The following is a 15,436-nucleotide window of genomic DNA, read 5'->3' on the forward strand; positions in this document are numbered from 1 at the left end:
TGCCCCCCCCCGGAAGTGTTCAAGGCCAGGTTGGATGGGGCTTTGGGCGACGTGGTCTAGTGGAAGGTGTCCCTGCACAGGGCAGGGGGTTGGAACTAAATGATCTTTAAGGTCCCTTCCAACCAAGAAAATTCTATGATTCCATGATTTCCTTAAAATATGAATCAATGCTTCTTAAATGATATATTTAAAGTTTTGCTCAATAACAACATTATACAATTGTTTAAAATACATCTGTTTCCCTGGAAAATGCTGAAATCTTTTCAGGATATACCCATAAACTCTTAAATTTTATGTTAAATGATAACATTAGATATGTATTTATAATCATAGTCTGACAAATGTTGACTGTTTGGAACAGTGACATCATTCCTACTATAGTGCTTTCAAATGCAAGAATGGTGGGATGACATGGGTCACTTTAAACTTGGATGTAAACCATCAGTTGAAGAACTGGCAAAATACCACAAACTGACTGTACTAAAAGTGATTTCCCATGGGATTTGTGCTCAGACGGCACAGTTGTTGGCTGTCGGACATTTAGTTATTGCAAATACAAGAACAAAGCTAGTACTCATCTATGAGTGTTATATTCATTATGCATAATATACAGTTAATAAATGGAAAGATATCACTTTTGTAAGCACATTTCCATTAGTTTGGGAAATACACATGCTCATTTCGGAAACATTGTTTTGAGCTTTACACAGCTTTGCTGATCCATCGTTTTTCCCTTAGAAAACTGCAAGATGTGTAGATCACAAGAAATGAACAGTATAAAAATGACAAAATTATGTATGAGTTACATGTTATTCAAGGATATGAAACATAGAAGGAATAGAATAATATGCTAAATAATATTCCAATGTGCTATAAATTATCAGAAAAATTTTTTAGCATCAGACTGGAAAAATGTCTAAACTGAGACACTAGTTTTTCACAAAGAGATTGGTATTTGGTAACTGGGGATAAAGGGTATGTGTGCTGGCATGAAACTCTGGATAATATCAGAAGATGCTACTTCCACTACCTAACATGGAACCTAGGGAGAAGCTGGGTTTTAGGGAATTGCTAAAAATGTCTCTCTACAATGGCTAGTTCCATTAGTTGCTGTTATACATTTCCCACCTAAATTTTAGGTCACAAGTTATGTGCCTGAACATGAGCTTCTATAATTCTTTTTAAATTCCTTCTTTTGGAAAGCGAGGTACCTGGTTTCCATTAGAACTTTGCTGTGATCCAGTTAGAGGTGGCAGAAAAAATCCATGGAAGCCCCCAGGAGACCTGATTGAGGCAAGTTCTCAACATGCCAAATACAACCCAAAGCACATGGGCTGTGGCCACTTTCATGGAAAGCCATGGAAGACGTAACACTTTCCATCTTTTTATAATATTCTAAATAATATATAATATATTATAATATATATAATGTTATATTATCTATAATACAATCCTATTGATTTTGCTATTCAGCAAGGAATTATGATGCATCAGTTCAATTCCCTCCTCATCTTGAGGGGAATGAAACCTGTGTCTGTTACCTCTGTTTACCAGACTATAGAACAGCTTGACGGGAGTACAGGGAGTACAGAGTCGGATTATGGCCATCCCTGGGTTGAATGTTAGTCTTTGCACAACAAAGTAATCCGGCAAGAAACTGAGCAACTACAGAGGAGATGATAACCTAGTGGCCAGGACATTCATCTGGTTCTTCCAGGATACTTTTTAAATAATAACTGCAAACTCCATGTCTCCTCTGTTCTTGGCTGAATGCCCTAAACACAAGACTAACTTGTGCTTCCTCTTGCTTGCTCTCCTGTGGTCCCAGGACCATACAGAAGAACAGATACAGCAAAAGGAAAGGAGATATGCCCCAATAGAGAGGCACTTGCTGTCAAAGAAGCATTCCTGCACCTGGAAGCTGTGAAGGCACTTGCCTGTACCAGGCAACTGAATTGCAGAGGGAAGTAGAAGACCAGACATGTTTCTGCTCTCAATAATTATGATTGGCTAATTTTAACCAGGTACTTCCTCAGTGGTGTTTGTCTGGGGAGGATATTTCCTGGATATATCCAAATCTTCTCATTGACTGTAGCGCTGCCATTGAGATTTTTTTGGATGCTTCTTATACTTGAGACCCTGTTTTTAGGTGTCCAGTATGTCCTAAAGTCTTAACAAATTTTGTAAAAGGAAAATAGGTATTTAATGTAGAGAAGACAAGCTGAGAGAGTTGGGGTTGTTCAGCATGGAGAAGAGAAGGCTCCAGGGAGACCTTATAGCAGCCTTCCAGTACCTGAAGGGGCCTACAGGAAAGCTGGAGAGGGAGTGTTTACAAGGGCATGTAGTGATAGGTGTAATGGCCTTAAGCTGAAAGAGGGAGGATTTAGGTTAGATAGTAAGAAGAAATTCTTCACTACGAGGGTGATGAAACACTGGAACAGGTTGCCCAGAGCAGCTGTGGATGCCCCCTCCCAGGAAGTGTTCAAGGCCAGGCTGGATGGGGCTTTGGGCAACCTGGTCTAGTGGAGGGTGTCCCTGCCCATGGCAGGGGGGTTGGAACTAGATGGTCTTTAAGGTCTCTTCCAACCCAGGACATTCTTGGATTCTATGATAAGAACTCCAGGAAAGGAATTAAAAAGTAGGAAATGTTATTTTAAACCTAGGAATGCTTCAATTTTGAAATGCAGATTTTGTTATTATAATTCTTCCTACCAGTTGGAAGCAAGCACATCTCTTCTTCTTTACAGGTGAGTCATGAATTCAGTCTATTAAACTGAAAAGGACTCTGTATGTTTCCTTCAAATTATGGGATGAGAAGACAGTTTCTGACTACAGTATAATTGCATTGCTCTGTCTCCATTACTTAGCTATAAAAAGATATGTTCTAACACACTTATCTCTTTGGTTCCAGAAAAGTGGTCTATCTTGAAATTCGGCATCTGGACAGGAAAGCCAGCAGAATGTGTAATTCAGAAGGCCTTTTGTGTCAGCTTTGTTTGCGATACTGCCCTAAATCTGAATGACAGAGAAGGAATGTGGCCTCCGTTCATATAACACCAGCCGAAAAGTTATGAGCATTAACAGCTTTCCAGTGAGCTCCTTGAACCATACAACTACATTTGAAGCGGTATTCCCTATATTTAATGCTGCATACTGGGGCACTTTATATCACATTCACCCAGCTTATCGCATTCACATGGCACAAGACAACCACTAAAGGAAAAACAGAGGAAAAACAGCAGACGATTAATAGATGGTGAAAGTGTGGAGATAATGCTCGAGGTGACCAAATAGGTTATATTACCTATAACTTGATACTCATTACCTGAATCTGGAAAGGAAGCATATTCAAATTTAAAATAGAAAAGTAATACTTAAAATTGCATTTTAAATTTTCATATTGACGTGCTTTTCAGTAGGTGGCTTCCTATATTTAACAGTGTGGAATGAAACAGAATATTTATAAAGCATTACAAAATTGCCATTCATTGGTAAACTTGTCTCAGCCCCTTCACAACAGAATGCATGAATTTTGTTTACACTGACATTTAAGATTACCCTTGAAAATAACCTTTTTCCAGCATGAGCCTTGTAAATTGCTGTTCTCCGTCTACGTCTTAACTTAGCATCTGCACTGCAGACAAGCACATTTGCGTCTCGATCCTCCCCTGAAGCCCTCCATTGCCATCTCTGCTTTCAGACTTGACACTTATTACGGATGGTAAAGACAGCAAAAAAAAAAAAAGTATTAAAAGAATGAGCCATTTTCAACTGCTCTAGGTAAGCTTCAGGTCTGCAGGGCCAGCCAGGACATGAGCGAGTGCTGTATTCATTGCACAGCTTTATGCCCCAATATTCAGCATTTTTCTTAGAGTTAAGCTAACTCAGTTTCTAGCACGCACAGCTGTTTAGCAGCTCTGGATTTACATCAGGTATTAATGTGAGTCACAGCTGTCAGGCCATGTAGGTACTTCCTTGACATTATAATAATAATTAGCATAACATGTAAATTCTGGAATAATCTGTACCTCCCACTATTTTAAGTTAATTGAAGACAGAACTGAATGGGATTTTAACTATTACACTCGAGCTCTGCTATCACATAGCAACATTCAAGATCAAAGCATGTGCTTATAGTTGACATCGTAAAAATCACTAAAGAGAGAAGCCACGAGGTAAACTCATCCACGCAGCAGAACTTTACAAACACTTTGAATTAATCTCAGTATTTTCTTTCAAATAATATCCTATTTCAAAAACAGATGAAAAATTTATAATAACAATAGTTGCATGTAGTCTGAAACAGTGTAATTATTTTTAAATGAAGAATAGATAAGAACTTAAAATGTAACATAGCATAACAGCTGTAGGATAAAACTATTAGCTTTAAGCCTATTAAAATACTACTAACTGATGAGGCATTTGAAGCAAAGTAACAACCACAAAAAAGAATGGATATGTATCCAAATAAAATTTGCAGAGAGCTTCTTGGCTTTGTAATTACAAAATTCGATGTCCTACTTTATCAAAATTGAGATAATCCCAGGAAAGGACACATTTACCACACAATGAATCCACTCCCTCCAAAACCAGACAATACAGAATCCTACATATTGGTCAAACTCTGTCACATCCAAATTCTACCATAGAAGAAACACATTTTTGAAAGCAGACATCAACATGTAAAAACTAATGTCTTGAGCTCATTCTGTCTTCAAATGCAAGCACAAGGTATCTTACTGTAATTAAATCTTAAATATCAAGGAGAAAATTGAAAAAAGTATCTTAATAGTCTCCCTCTCATTTGCCATTCTCAATTTGAAAATTCAGTCAGCAAGATACAGACAGTTCTCTTCAAAGCTTTAATTATCCATTACTCTCTATAGTTATCCCTACTGGAGAAGAAACCCTAAGAAGAGAAATTATGACAGAAAGTAGCAAACTGCCAAGATATGAAAGGACAGAAGTATAATTGTTAAAGAGATCCTCTTTAATTTCAAATCTTTCTTTGAGCTGGCTTATAAAATGAAACATAACATGTTCATGAACACAACATAAATTGAGTTTATTACCTCATCATAACCAACATATTATAAACTAATTTGGGATACTCAAAATTACATAGAATAATGCACAAAGAAATGCTATTCCAGAGTTAAGGAGCTCTGAAACATACACAGTACTTTATAATGATTTTCTCACCCCAAACTGCTCTTTAGTTATACAGAGCTTTGCACATTTCCAAATTTTTCTTATTAGTCTGTTTCCTCAGATTGATACTAGCTTCTAAAAATCTTGACTATTATAGGTTGATGACCTGCTGCAGACAAGCAACTTCTGTTGTCACATAGTAGAAAAAGTCATACTTAACTGTTTCAAAATTGAAAAATAGTTTACAGAAAAACTTTCCATAGCATATTATGTGACTTTAAATATTGACTATCAGCTATAAATCATTCATAATGTATTTCAAAACTGTAGAGCAATGTATAATTTTCCTTCAAAACAATAATTTGTCACATAAAATAGAAAAAAGTTATTAGTAGTTCTGTAAATGCTGTTGAAAATCCCTTCTTCAGAAAAATTTGCATATCTATAGCAAACAATGTTTACTTATAAGATTTATGCTTTTATGTATAAATTCTTACCTAAGCTGTTTAAAAGCTTCTGCCTTCACAAGTGGTGTTTCTACAGAGTGTTCAAAAAGTGCTCCTTCAGGTCCTGGAAAAAAAGGAAAAATAAGATATTGTAAAAGTTTAAATGTAAAAAAAAAAATTAGTGACAGTGATTTATATGGCGACTTTATTATCAGAAATTAAGAGATGAAAACATATATTAACAATTAATGAAACAAAATATAGATACAGTCCTACTATTACAGTAGTGATTGGAACAAGACAATACACAGGTAATATAAAAGTACAGGTGTAAATGAAATCTAAGAAGTCTGAAGACAAAGAAATTTTAAACTACTTGGGACAACAAAATAAGTAAAGTTTTTTTACAATGTAAGTTCCATTGGAGTTAATAGAGATAATTAAAATCCCACAAAACCTTTGCAAATATTACAGACTTAAATAATCATATATATTTTAGACTATTCTATTCATAGTACAAATTCTGGCATGTAGCTTCATCAAAGATTCCCCCCTATTTTTAGGTAGACTTGCTGAACATAAAACGATATTTATGCATGCAAAATGGTAATGACTATGAGATCAGATAGTTTACCTCTTGAAATAAGAGTAGTTTCATCCCAGTGGAGAAGAAACTGATTACCTCTGTGTGGTGGTACATGTGTAGGTGGAGCAAAGCAAGTCATCAGTACAAAAGGATTATTTGTGTTGTGCTGCTGCAAGCAAATACATCTTAAAGCCTGGACATCCAGAACCCAGATAAAGTTCATGGCTGCAGATTCTTGAACTGTTCATAAGATCCTTCCTGTAAAAGGGCTACTATGTACCCTCATCACCTTAATATCAGTACCCTCCTGAAAATCAGAGTCCATGGCTTTGTTGTCACATCATGATTTTAATTTGTCTTTGTAGCCCACCTACTTTTAACCTCACTCTTTCTTCTTTGCATCTAGTGTTTTCTGTCTTGCAATGTACTCTTTCTTTGTTAATTTGTGCAAGAAATGCTATGATAATAAAGGAAGTAAATTTCAAGACTGGAATTCATAGCACAGAGTGCAGCATGGAAGAGATGCTGATCATCCTCTGGGAATTTATAGTGTGAAATAGCAGCAACAATGAATGCTTAGAGGATAAATCCAAAGAAGGACTTACATGAATTTTAAGTCCCAAACGTGTAACTTATTTAGGAATTTGGGTTACCTATAACAGCTCAACAGTCAATTTTCAACCTAGGTCCAAGATACTGAGGTTCAAGCGAGCAAATCAGATTGTAAAGAAAATCATGGTCAGGCAGTTAATGAAGTGCCTAAATATTGCATTTTCACATCACCAATTTCCATACAGTAACACCCTCCAGTTCCTCTCCAAACACAGCTGCTGGCAGAAGAGAAGGAGGTAGCAGTATCTAACTCTTGCAGAATAATGTGATGATGATGAAGACTATCTGGCTAGAAGGCAGGAAACTTGATTTGCAAACCCTCTTTATCAGTGTGAATATTGACTTGATAAATTCATCTACTGAACTGAACCAGGCAGTGGATCAGGTAATTATTGGTGTAACTGTCCTGGTTTCAGCTGAGATATAGAGTTAATTTTCTTTCTAGTAGCTGGTATAGTACTGTGGTTTGGATTTAGGATGAGAATAACATTGATAACACACTGATGTTTTTAGCTGTTGCTAGGTAGTTGTAGTGTCAACACCAAGTCAAAGACTGTTCAGCTTCCCATGTCCTGCCAGGTGCAGAAGGAGCTGGGAGAGCACAGCCAGGACAGCTGACCCAGACTGGCCACAGGGATATTCCCTACCACACAACATCGTGCTCCGTACAGAACTGGGGAAGCTAGCCAGGAGGTGGGATCACTGCTCGGAAACAGACTGGGCATCGAGGTTTTTTCCCAGGGGTGGTGAGCAATTGCATTTGTGAATCACTTGTTTTATATATATTTTATATATACTTAAATATATATATATAAAAACATATATAAATATAATTATTGTTGTTATTATTATTATTATTATTCTCTTCCTTTCTTATCTTATGAAACTGTCTCCATCTCAACCCATGAGTTTTTTTCCATTCTCCTCCCCATCCCACTGCGGGGGGGGAGGGGTGACCGAGCAGCTGCGTGGTGCTTGTTTACTGGCTGGGGTTAAACCAGGACAGTAACATTTTTCCCTTCTGCAGTGCCTCCTTGTTCAGTGTGTGCAGAGCTGCTTTACAGAGGGGGGCCTCATCCCTCTGCAGCCAGTCCTCATATAAGTGCCCCCACTCAGCAGATTTCTATTTTCAGCACTAAAGATACGCCCTACCAGAAGAACTTGTCCAAATCCGCAAGCTCCAAACTATCCCAACAACAGGCAGGCACCCAACTGCACCAGGAGCCTCCATGTTGGACATAAAAGTTCTCCAAGAACCTCCATTTCTGTTCTCCTGAGGACTAGCATCATGGCAGGGGGGTTGGAACTAGATGATCTTTAACGCCCCTTCCAACCCAAACCATTCTATGATTCTATTGCAGTATCACCAGCTCAGTGATCACCTCCTGCCTAAGCCTCACTGGGATCAGGGAACTAGGTGAAGTAGTACAAAAGCCTCTCAGCAACAGAAATGGCTCAAAAAAGCAGCTACACACCACCAGCTGCAACAAGGGTGGAATCTCTCACCATCTGCTCATTGGCTTTGTGAAGGCACTCATCCAAAATTGGGGAGGCCTTAGGTTGAGTGATCTTCTCCAGCTTAGAGTATTCATACATGTAAGCACTTTTCGGGTGAGTATGTAGCAAGGCAATACATTTGAATAGGTAGGATGTTACTGAACGTGGCTTTTCTAGCTGCTCTTTGAATTAAAGCAGAATGCAGTTACCCTCAGGAAAGAATTCTGGGCTGTAGAAAGCCCTAAGTTAGGGCTTTGGACTCCATCTAGCGAAACAAACTCTTAAGATCCCTCTTGAGCTGCAGGCTGGTGAATATGCACGCATGCATGTTCATGCTTACTTAAATATTATCATAGTTAACATACTAAATGCAAATATATGTGCAAACAAAAGAAAACTGGGGTTTTTTGTGTGTTATGTCTGGAAGACCTGGTGAGATTGGGATGAAAAGTGAAAGTACATGTAGCAGCAGGCAGAGGGAAGGAAAGACTGGGAAATGGATGATTAGAAAGTATGGTGTAGATGGTATAGATGTGGTACTAGATGGTATCCGATGTGGTATAAAGGGAAAAGGATAATAAAAATTAGTTGGGGCAACCACAGAGAACATGATAAAAGGAAAAAAAGTGAAATGAAGAGATACTGTTAAAAATTAATACATTGCCAAGCCAACTGATAGGAAGACTGTCACTTCTGGAAGTGTTCAAGGCCAGGTTGGATGGGGCTTTGAGCAACCTGGTCTAGTGGAGGGTGTCCCTGCCCATGGCAGGGGGGTTGGAACTAGATGATCTCTGAGGTCCCTTCCAACCCAAACCATTCAACGATTCTGTGATTCATGAGAGCTGTGGGAAAGTTCTCAGGATGTCCTAAGAAAGCATGAAACGTGCTGCTTTTTGAGAAGAGCTCTAGCTGAAATCATGATTGCTGAGAATGAAATCTTAGCTTGGGTGGAAGAGAAGTGCACAAAATGTAAGAATTATCATACTGAATTACTTCACCACTTCAAGCAAGCATGGATTTCTAAGCTTTTATTTAAAATTTATTTAACTGTTGATATCCTCATCATGACTTTAAATAGATGAGTCTTTCTGGAATCTGCTAACTGGCATGAATATAACACTGGAAAATATAAAATTCATTAATTCAGACAGGACTTTAACCCTTCTTCATTAGCATTAAGATTATTTTGCAAGATAAAACCTAATGTCTGGTCGGACATAGTTAATTATTCTCCTGTTCTTGTATTTATGCTGGTGGCTGTTACAAGGTGGCAACCTTACACATTGGACATGATGAAAAAAACCCCTAAGGAATTAAGTAAGTTTGTCAGAAAATGCTGATTTGGTACAACTAAGATATTTTGCAGGAGTACACTGATCTGTCAAAACTTCTGACTTAGTTTACTTGCCAGCTAGAGGTGGCAATGTATTCAAAGTTTTTCTTTGAGCAGAGACTGCCTCAAATGTGATTCTTCCAACACTGTGGTCCTTTGAGAATACATCATGATCCCTCATTGTCCTTCATTCCACTATGTCTGACCTGACACTTCTTAGCAAAGCAAGCGTTTCACTGTGTTCCTTGCTCAGATTTTCAACTTGGGTTGCAGTGAATGAGTTGTAATGTCAGTGAATTATATACTGTCACAATACTACTTGTGCTAACAAAAGACTTATCAGTAACTTTGAATGATCTCCAGACACATGATTTATCAGGGGAGATGGCCTGATCCTAATGGCTTCTAGTTGTAGTTCTGGGAGGTCTTTGGGTATGTCTGCGTTAGGAGGTGCTGTGACCTGAAGAGGATGGATTTATAAGGTGATAGACTTGGTGCTAAAGATCTGCTGCTCATACTATACAGATTTAGGGGATGTTACTTTGGACTAAGTCTAGTCTCATCCTGTGGATTTAAAACATATTTGCAATTTTGATGAAATAAATACATTCTTGGAGCCCATTTCTCAGTTCAATTTCATCCAAAAGGAATCCACTGCACTCACTCCCTGACTCCTGCATGGTATAAGCGGGATGTGAGATCTGCAGCAAAAGCACAGTCCTGACTGAACAAAATACTGTTGTGGATGCATTATTTTGGCTTGATGAGCTTGGAAGGCATTTTTAAATTTCCTTTATTTTCCCCTTCCTTTTTCTTACTCATGCATGCATCTACTATACCAAGATACATTCTATGGTGTGCTTTTCCACTTGGGTATGGTTTGGAATCCATTTCCTTTTCCATTAGACAGTTGTTAAAATTTTTGAGCATTTTTCAGTACCAGCTTAGCTTTACTGTGTCATAGGATGAGGTATAATAAAGATATGATAGAAGGGAATTCCCATTCTTAGATAAGCTGCATAGCTTGTTATAATGCCAATTGTATCAAACTATGTAGTTTGAAATTTCATGCCTTGCTACATTGCTGCATATCCTTACATATGATGGCCATGGTGGTCGAATTTGACTTTGTGCCAGTTTCTTGGTATCTAAATAAATAACTGTGTCACATGGTGAGGATCTCAGTGCAGTTCCTGGACACAAGATCCATTTCCATCTTGTTTGAAGGTCATAGGAAAAGCTGAGCATTTGATAACACTGCTATTTTGGAGAGAAAGACGTATCATCACCTGGCTTCTTCCAGTTGTCTGAAGAAGGCCTCATCTGCTTCTTCCCCATCAGGTGCCCTGCAGTACACACCCACCACAATCCTGCCCGTGTTGATCTGCCCTCAAAGCCTGACCCATAACTCTCAGCTGGCTCCTCATCCGTCCCAAGGCTGAGCACCGTGCATCCCCGCTGCTCTCGCACATAAAGGGCAACTTCCCCCTCGCCCTTCCAGCCTGTCCTTGAAGAGCCTCTATTCTAGCAAAGTATTTGGAGTGGCACATTTGTAAATGTCATAGTGTGTTACTACTGTAGCTACAATCCTCAGATTGAAAGCACTGAAACAGACAGTGCATACTGGAGCAGCTCCATGGAACCTAATGCTATGACGCTTTTACTGCTATTAAAAATTTAATCTTATGTTTGCATTTTTATATTTTTTACTGCTATGTCCATGTGTAAAAACCAATTTTTTATTTAGTCGACCTGCTATAAACCATATAGCTTCAATTATTAGAATGATTAGGGAAGGAAATAATCTCATTAATATTTTGCAAAAGTAACATTAATTCACAGAATCATGAAATGGAATATCTAGCTATCAGAGTAATAATCAGAGTAATAAAAGGCAAGTGGAGCCTAGTAGTTTAACTACATGAACACAGTCTATTATCTGTACCACTGACAAAATAATAAATAAAGACTTCAAAAGGAAAAGATGTGTCTCTAAAACTCAGCTGGTGCATTTTGTCTCCACATTAGACCTCACCAGCTTGGGCAGACTCTGAAAAGCTCTACTCTGTGTTCTGCCTGATTTTCATGTAATTCCTCTGTCATCTTTAGGAATCCATACAATCACTATAGCTCATCATTATTGTTTTGTAGTTCCAAAACTGATTAAAGGTGGAATTAAAGGTTGTAAGTATAAGTATCATCGGCTTAAGGGAAAAAAACATGAGAAGTTCAGTTGCACTCTTTCTCGTATACACTCAGGTGAAAGTCAAGAAACTGAGGTACCAGAGTATGAAAGGCAAGCAGAATGTACTAAGGTCCTCTAGCAGATTAATTAAACACCACCTTCTGCACTTCCTGCACCTTTTTTGTATGCAGTATAGCACCAGGTATGACATTATCAAATACATTTATATCTTTGAATTGTTAATGAGATTACAAGCTTGGATGATAAAGGTAATAGTATGGGTGTAATAAACTTCCATAGGCATTTACTTTGATGCCACATCACATTTTTGATTAAGAGATTAGAGCCTGGAATGCATTACATGGATTAAAATTGACTGATAGGTCTTAGAACATAATTGCAAACAGAGAACAATGAGTGAGGGGACGTGTCACTTGTGGGACCAAATGTGATGTAACATTTTATCGTGGACTTGAAAGAAAAAAAGTAATTACTGATGATTTCAGATGACACAGACACTGCACAAGAGGTGACAGGAATGAAAAGGACAAATCACTAATAAAGGGATATCTCAATTATTTTGCAAATATGACTTTATCAGGTCATCCAGGTTTAGGCTTACCTCTCTATACATGAGCTCCCTTGTCAATTATTTAAGCTCAAACTAACTTGTGTAGGAATATTTTATCATCCTGAATGCTTTGCCTTGACAACATTCCTAAACTTTATTATGCAGAAATCTTCTCTTCTAACTAACATTCAGAATGCCCAACTGAGTCTTGAGGTCACTTTTAAAGCCATCCTGAAAACTAGATCTGCAGCCTGCTCACGAGTGGGCTGACAGGCTGCTGGGGGCACCTCGCAGCACATGTGGGATGACACGTGCCAAAGGTGCCATCATGACATCTTGCTATGGGATGTGCAGAGCTGCAAGGCACAAGGAAGGAAAAATCACGGCTGTGAAGAGAACTCTTCTGTCTCACAGGCTTTCCTAATTTCACTCTGGAACCTTGTTTATATACAGCCTTTTGTATTTCTCCTACAGCACCTTTTAGACAGAAGTTCACACTTAGTAATATAAAAATGAATAGTGTTTGTTTGCATTTGAGATGTAGCTTGATAAGATCGTAAAAATTATACGAACCTACTTGTCTGTCTATGAAAGCGATGTGAGCTGATAAATCAGATGCCTCTTCTAGTCCAACTTTAACATTTTTATCAAGGTTTGGACTTGTTGCATTAAACATGACCAGATATGCACAGAGAGATGTCACAGAGAGAGCCTGGCAAAACTGATAGGAGGAGGGGAGTAAACATCTATACAAGGAGAGATTTGTGAGGCCTGAGTGCAACCATGGTTGCTGAAGCCTTGTTTGAAATAAAGCAGATCCTTGTTTTAGGGTTCTGCCCCTGTCTCTTGGCCCAGGATGGCAGGTCTGTGGCTCAAAAACAAGGCAGAGAGAGGAAAGAGACCAAACTCCCCAGAGAAGCCCAACTGTGTTGCTAGTTCTCAGCTTGTGCAAACCAAGAGCATTGGAGTCAGCACTAAAACCCGGCAATTACAGCATTTTAATTAAAAATAATCTTTCCGAATGCCTTTATAAAACAGCGTTTTCATTGGAGCATTCCCTCCTCACTGGAGGAGACTGAAGACCACGCTCAGCAGTGAACAACTCTGGGGATCTCACCCTCTCCTCTTTTCGAAGGTGAACCATGAAAGAGACAGCTTGTAGCCACAGGCCGAGCTTCACTTTGCTGGCAGATATCAAAAGTGCTTGCTCCCACCTGTCCCCTCATGCTGGGCACCTAACATTTTGTATGGCATTACAGAGCACTGTCCTGGGAGGTGGGACTGCAGGGTGGAAGTCTCCTGGGCCAAGGAGAGAATTCAGCCCAGGTCTCCCGCTCCCTAAAACGGACACCCTGCTGTGAAAGTGAGGTGGGTGTTGGTCTCTTCTCCCATGTAACAAGTAATAGGACAAGAGGAAACTGCCTCAAGTTGCGCCAGGGGAGTTTTAGATTAGATTTTAGGAAATATTTCTTCACCGAAAGGGTTGTCAATCATTGGAACCAGCTGCCCAGGGAAGTGGTTGAGTCACCATCCCTGGAGGTATTTAAAAGACGCATAGATGTGGTGCTTAGGGACATGGTTTAGAGGTGGACTTGGCAGTGCTAAGTTAATGGTTGCACTTGATGATCTTAAAGGTCTTCTCCAACCTAAATGATTCTATGATTCCATAAAGACAGGTAAATGGTAACAGAGACAACATTGCTTGCATGGAAATAGGGGCTAATGGAAGAAAGGCAACAGGAAACACCAGTGTTAATGCTCTAGAGAGAAGAGTGGTGGTGGTGTAAGAGGGAATGAAAAGGCTTATTTACATATTCTAGAGCTGCCAGCTCTAAGCAAGAATAAAACCTGGCCTTCCTGTGAGAAAAAAATTCTTCATCAAACAGCATTGTTTGAACAGAATGACACTAAAAAACCATAACCTCAGGGCAATTTTTTTTAACATAGCCCTAATTTGATTTCTTGTCTTCATTACCTTATCTTTTAAACTGTAAAGAAGTAACATTAATTATTATATGAATATTACTATATTTACTATTTTATAGACTATTGTTTATAAATATAATGTAATTTAATCCTAAAGTATAGAAGATCAAGGTATTAATTTTCTTAATGAGAGGACTGAAGTCAGCAAGGGTCTTTAACACCCTCTCACAGCCTATAAAGCAAGGACTATGTGCCTCTTCGAAGTCTAACAGAATGTTTATTCATACCCTCAAATTGTCTCCTATTTAACTTACCTTCTGAGCAGAAGCGTTTAAATTAAACACAGATCTTCACATTGCACTTCAGCATTAGCTACTCAAACTGAAAACCTTTCCATAGAACAGAGCACTAGAAAATTACTGACAATACTCAGCACATACTTTAAGAGATTATGAAGGACAAGCAAGCAGAAGGACAAGTAGTAAACTGTAGAAAGGGTGATATGATATGCTTCTCCATAAAGGTACTGACCCGCCCTGCTCTGCCAGCTTTTCTTCAAGAGGAGTGGAGGGAAAGCAACTGCATTCTATTCATTTCTTACCTACTCATCACCAAAATACTACCCAATACAACAGTGATGATAGAGAAATTATTTTGTGCAATAGTTGAGACCATTTTTTACCTGCTAAATGCTAATTATTTTTCAATTGTATATAATTTTATTTACTTCAGCCTATATCTCCCTTCTATGAACAGCCTTCTAGTTTGCAGGGCAGGCAAAAGAGTGAAAAACAGGACTCTCATAGCCGTGGAATCTAGCCATTTGTGCATGAGAATTCTGTTTCCAGCCAGTGCTGTGACTTCACTCCTTCTGCCATGACATATTGTAAGTTATAAAGCAATCAGCTCTTTGCCAGCCAATACACTGTTACAGGGTGGGTTTCCCTGTCAGCAACTGGATCTATAAAACCCTACCAGAACAAAATGCTGATGTTCGATATCTCCGTAGCAGCATAATAAATGTCTGCAGAAGATGCAGGTCATTACTGAAATACTAAAGAGGATGTAACTGGCGTATATGCTCCTTCAGGTAGCATTAGTTGTCATGAAGGGTTAAGCTGAACTTCAG

At 38.6% G+C, this 15,436-nt stretch overlaps 1 protein-coding gene across 9 annotated transcripts in view; it reads right to left on the reverse strand.

Annotated features, from left to right (window-relative positions):
• SGCG (sarcoglycan gamma) overlaps nt 1-15,436 on the reverse strand; it is a 151,424-nt gene that overhangs the window by 22,578 nt on the left and 113,410 nt on the right. For all 9 annotated transcript variants that reach the window (XM_075742182.1, XM_075742181.1, XM_075742180.1 and 6 more), the window contains one exon: nt 5,649-5,721. In XM_075742182.1, the coding sequence (XP_075598297.1) occupies nt 5,649-5,721 (73 nt within the window). The remainder of the gene's footprint in view (nt 1-5,648; nt 5,722-15,436) is intronic.

The sequence above is a fragment of the Balearica regulorum genome, chromosome 1 (genome assembly GCF_011004875.1).
Source record: "Balearica regulorum gibbericeps isolate bBalReg1 chromosome 1, bBalReg1.pri, whole genome shotgun sequence".
Taxonomy (NCBI): domain Eukaryota; kingdom Metazoa; phylum Chordata; class Aves; order Gruiformes; family Gruidae; genus Balearica; species Balearica regulorum.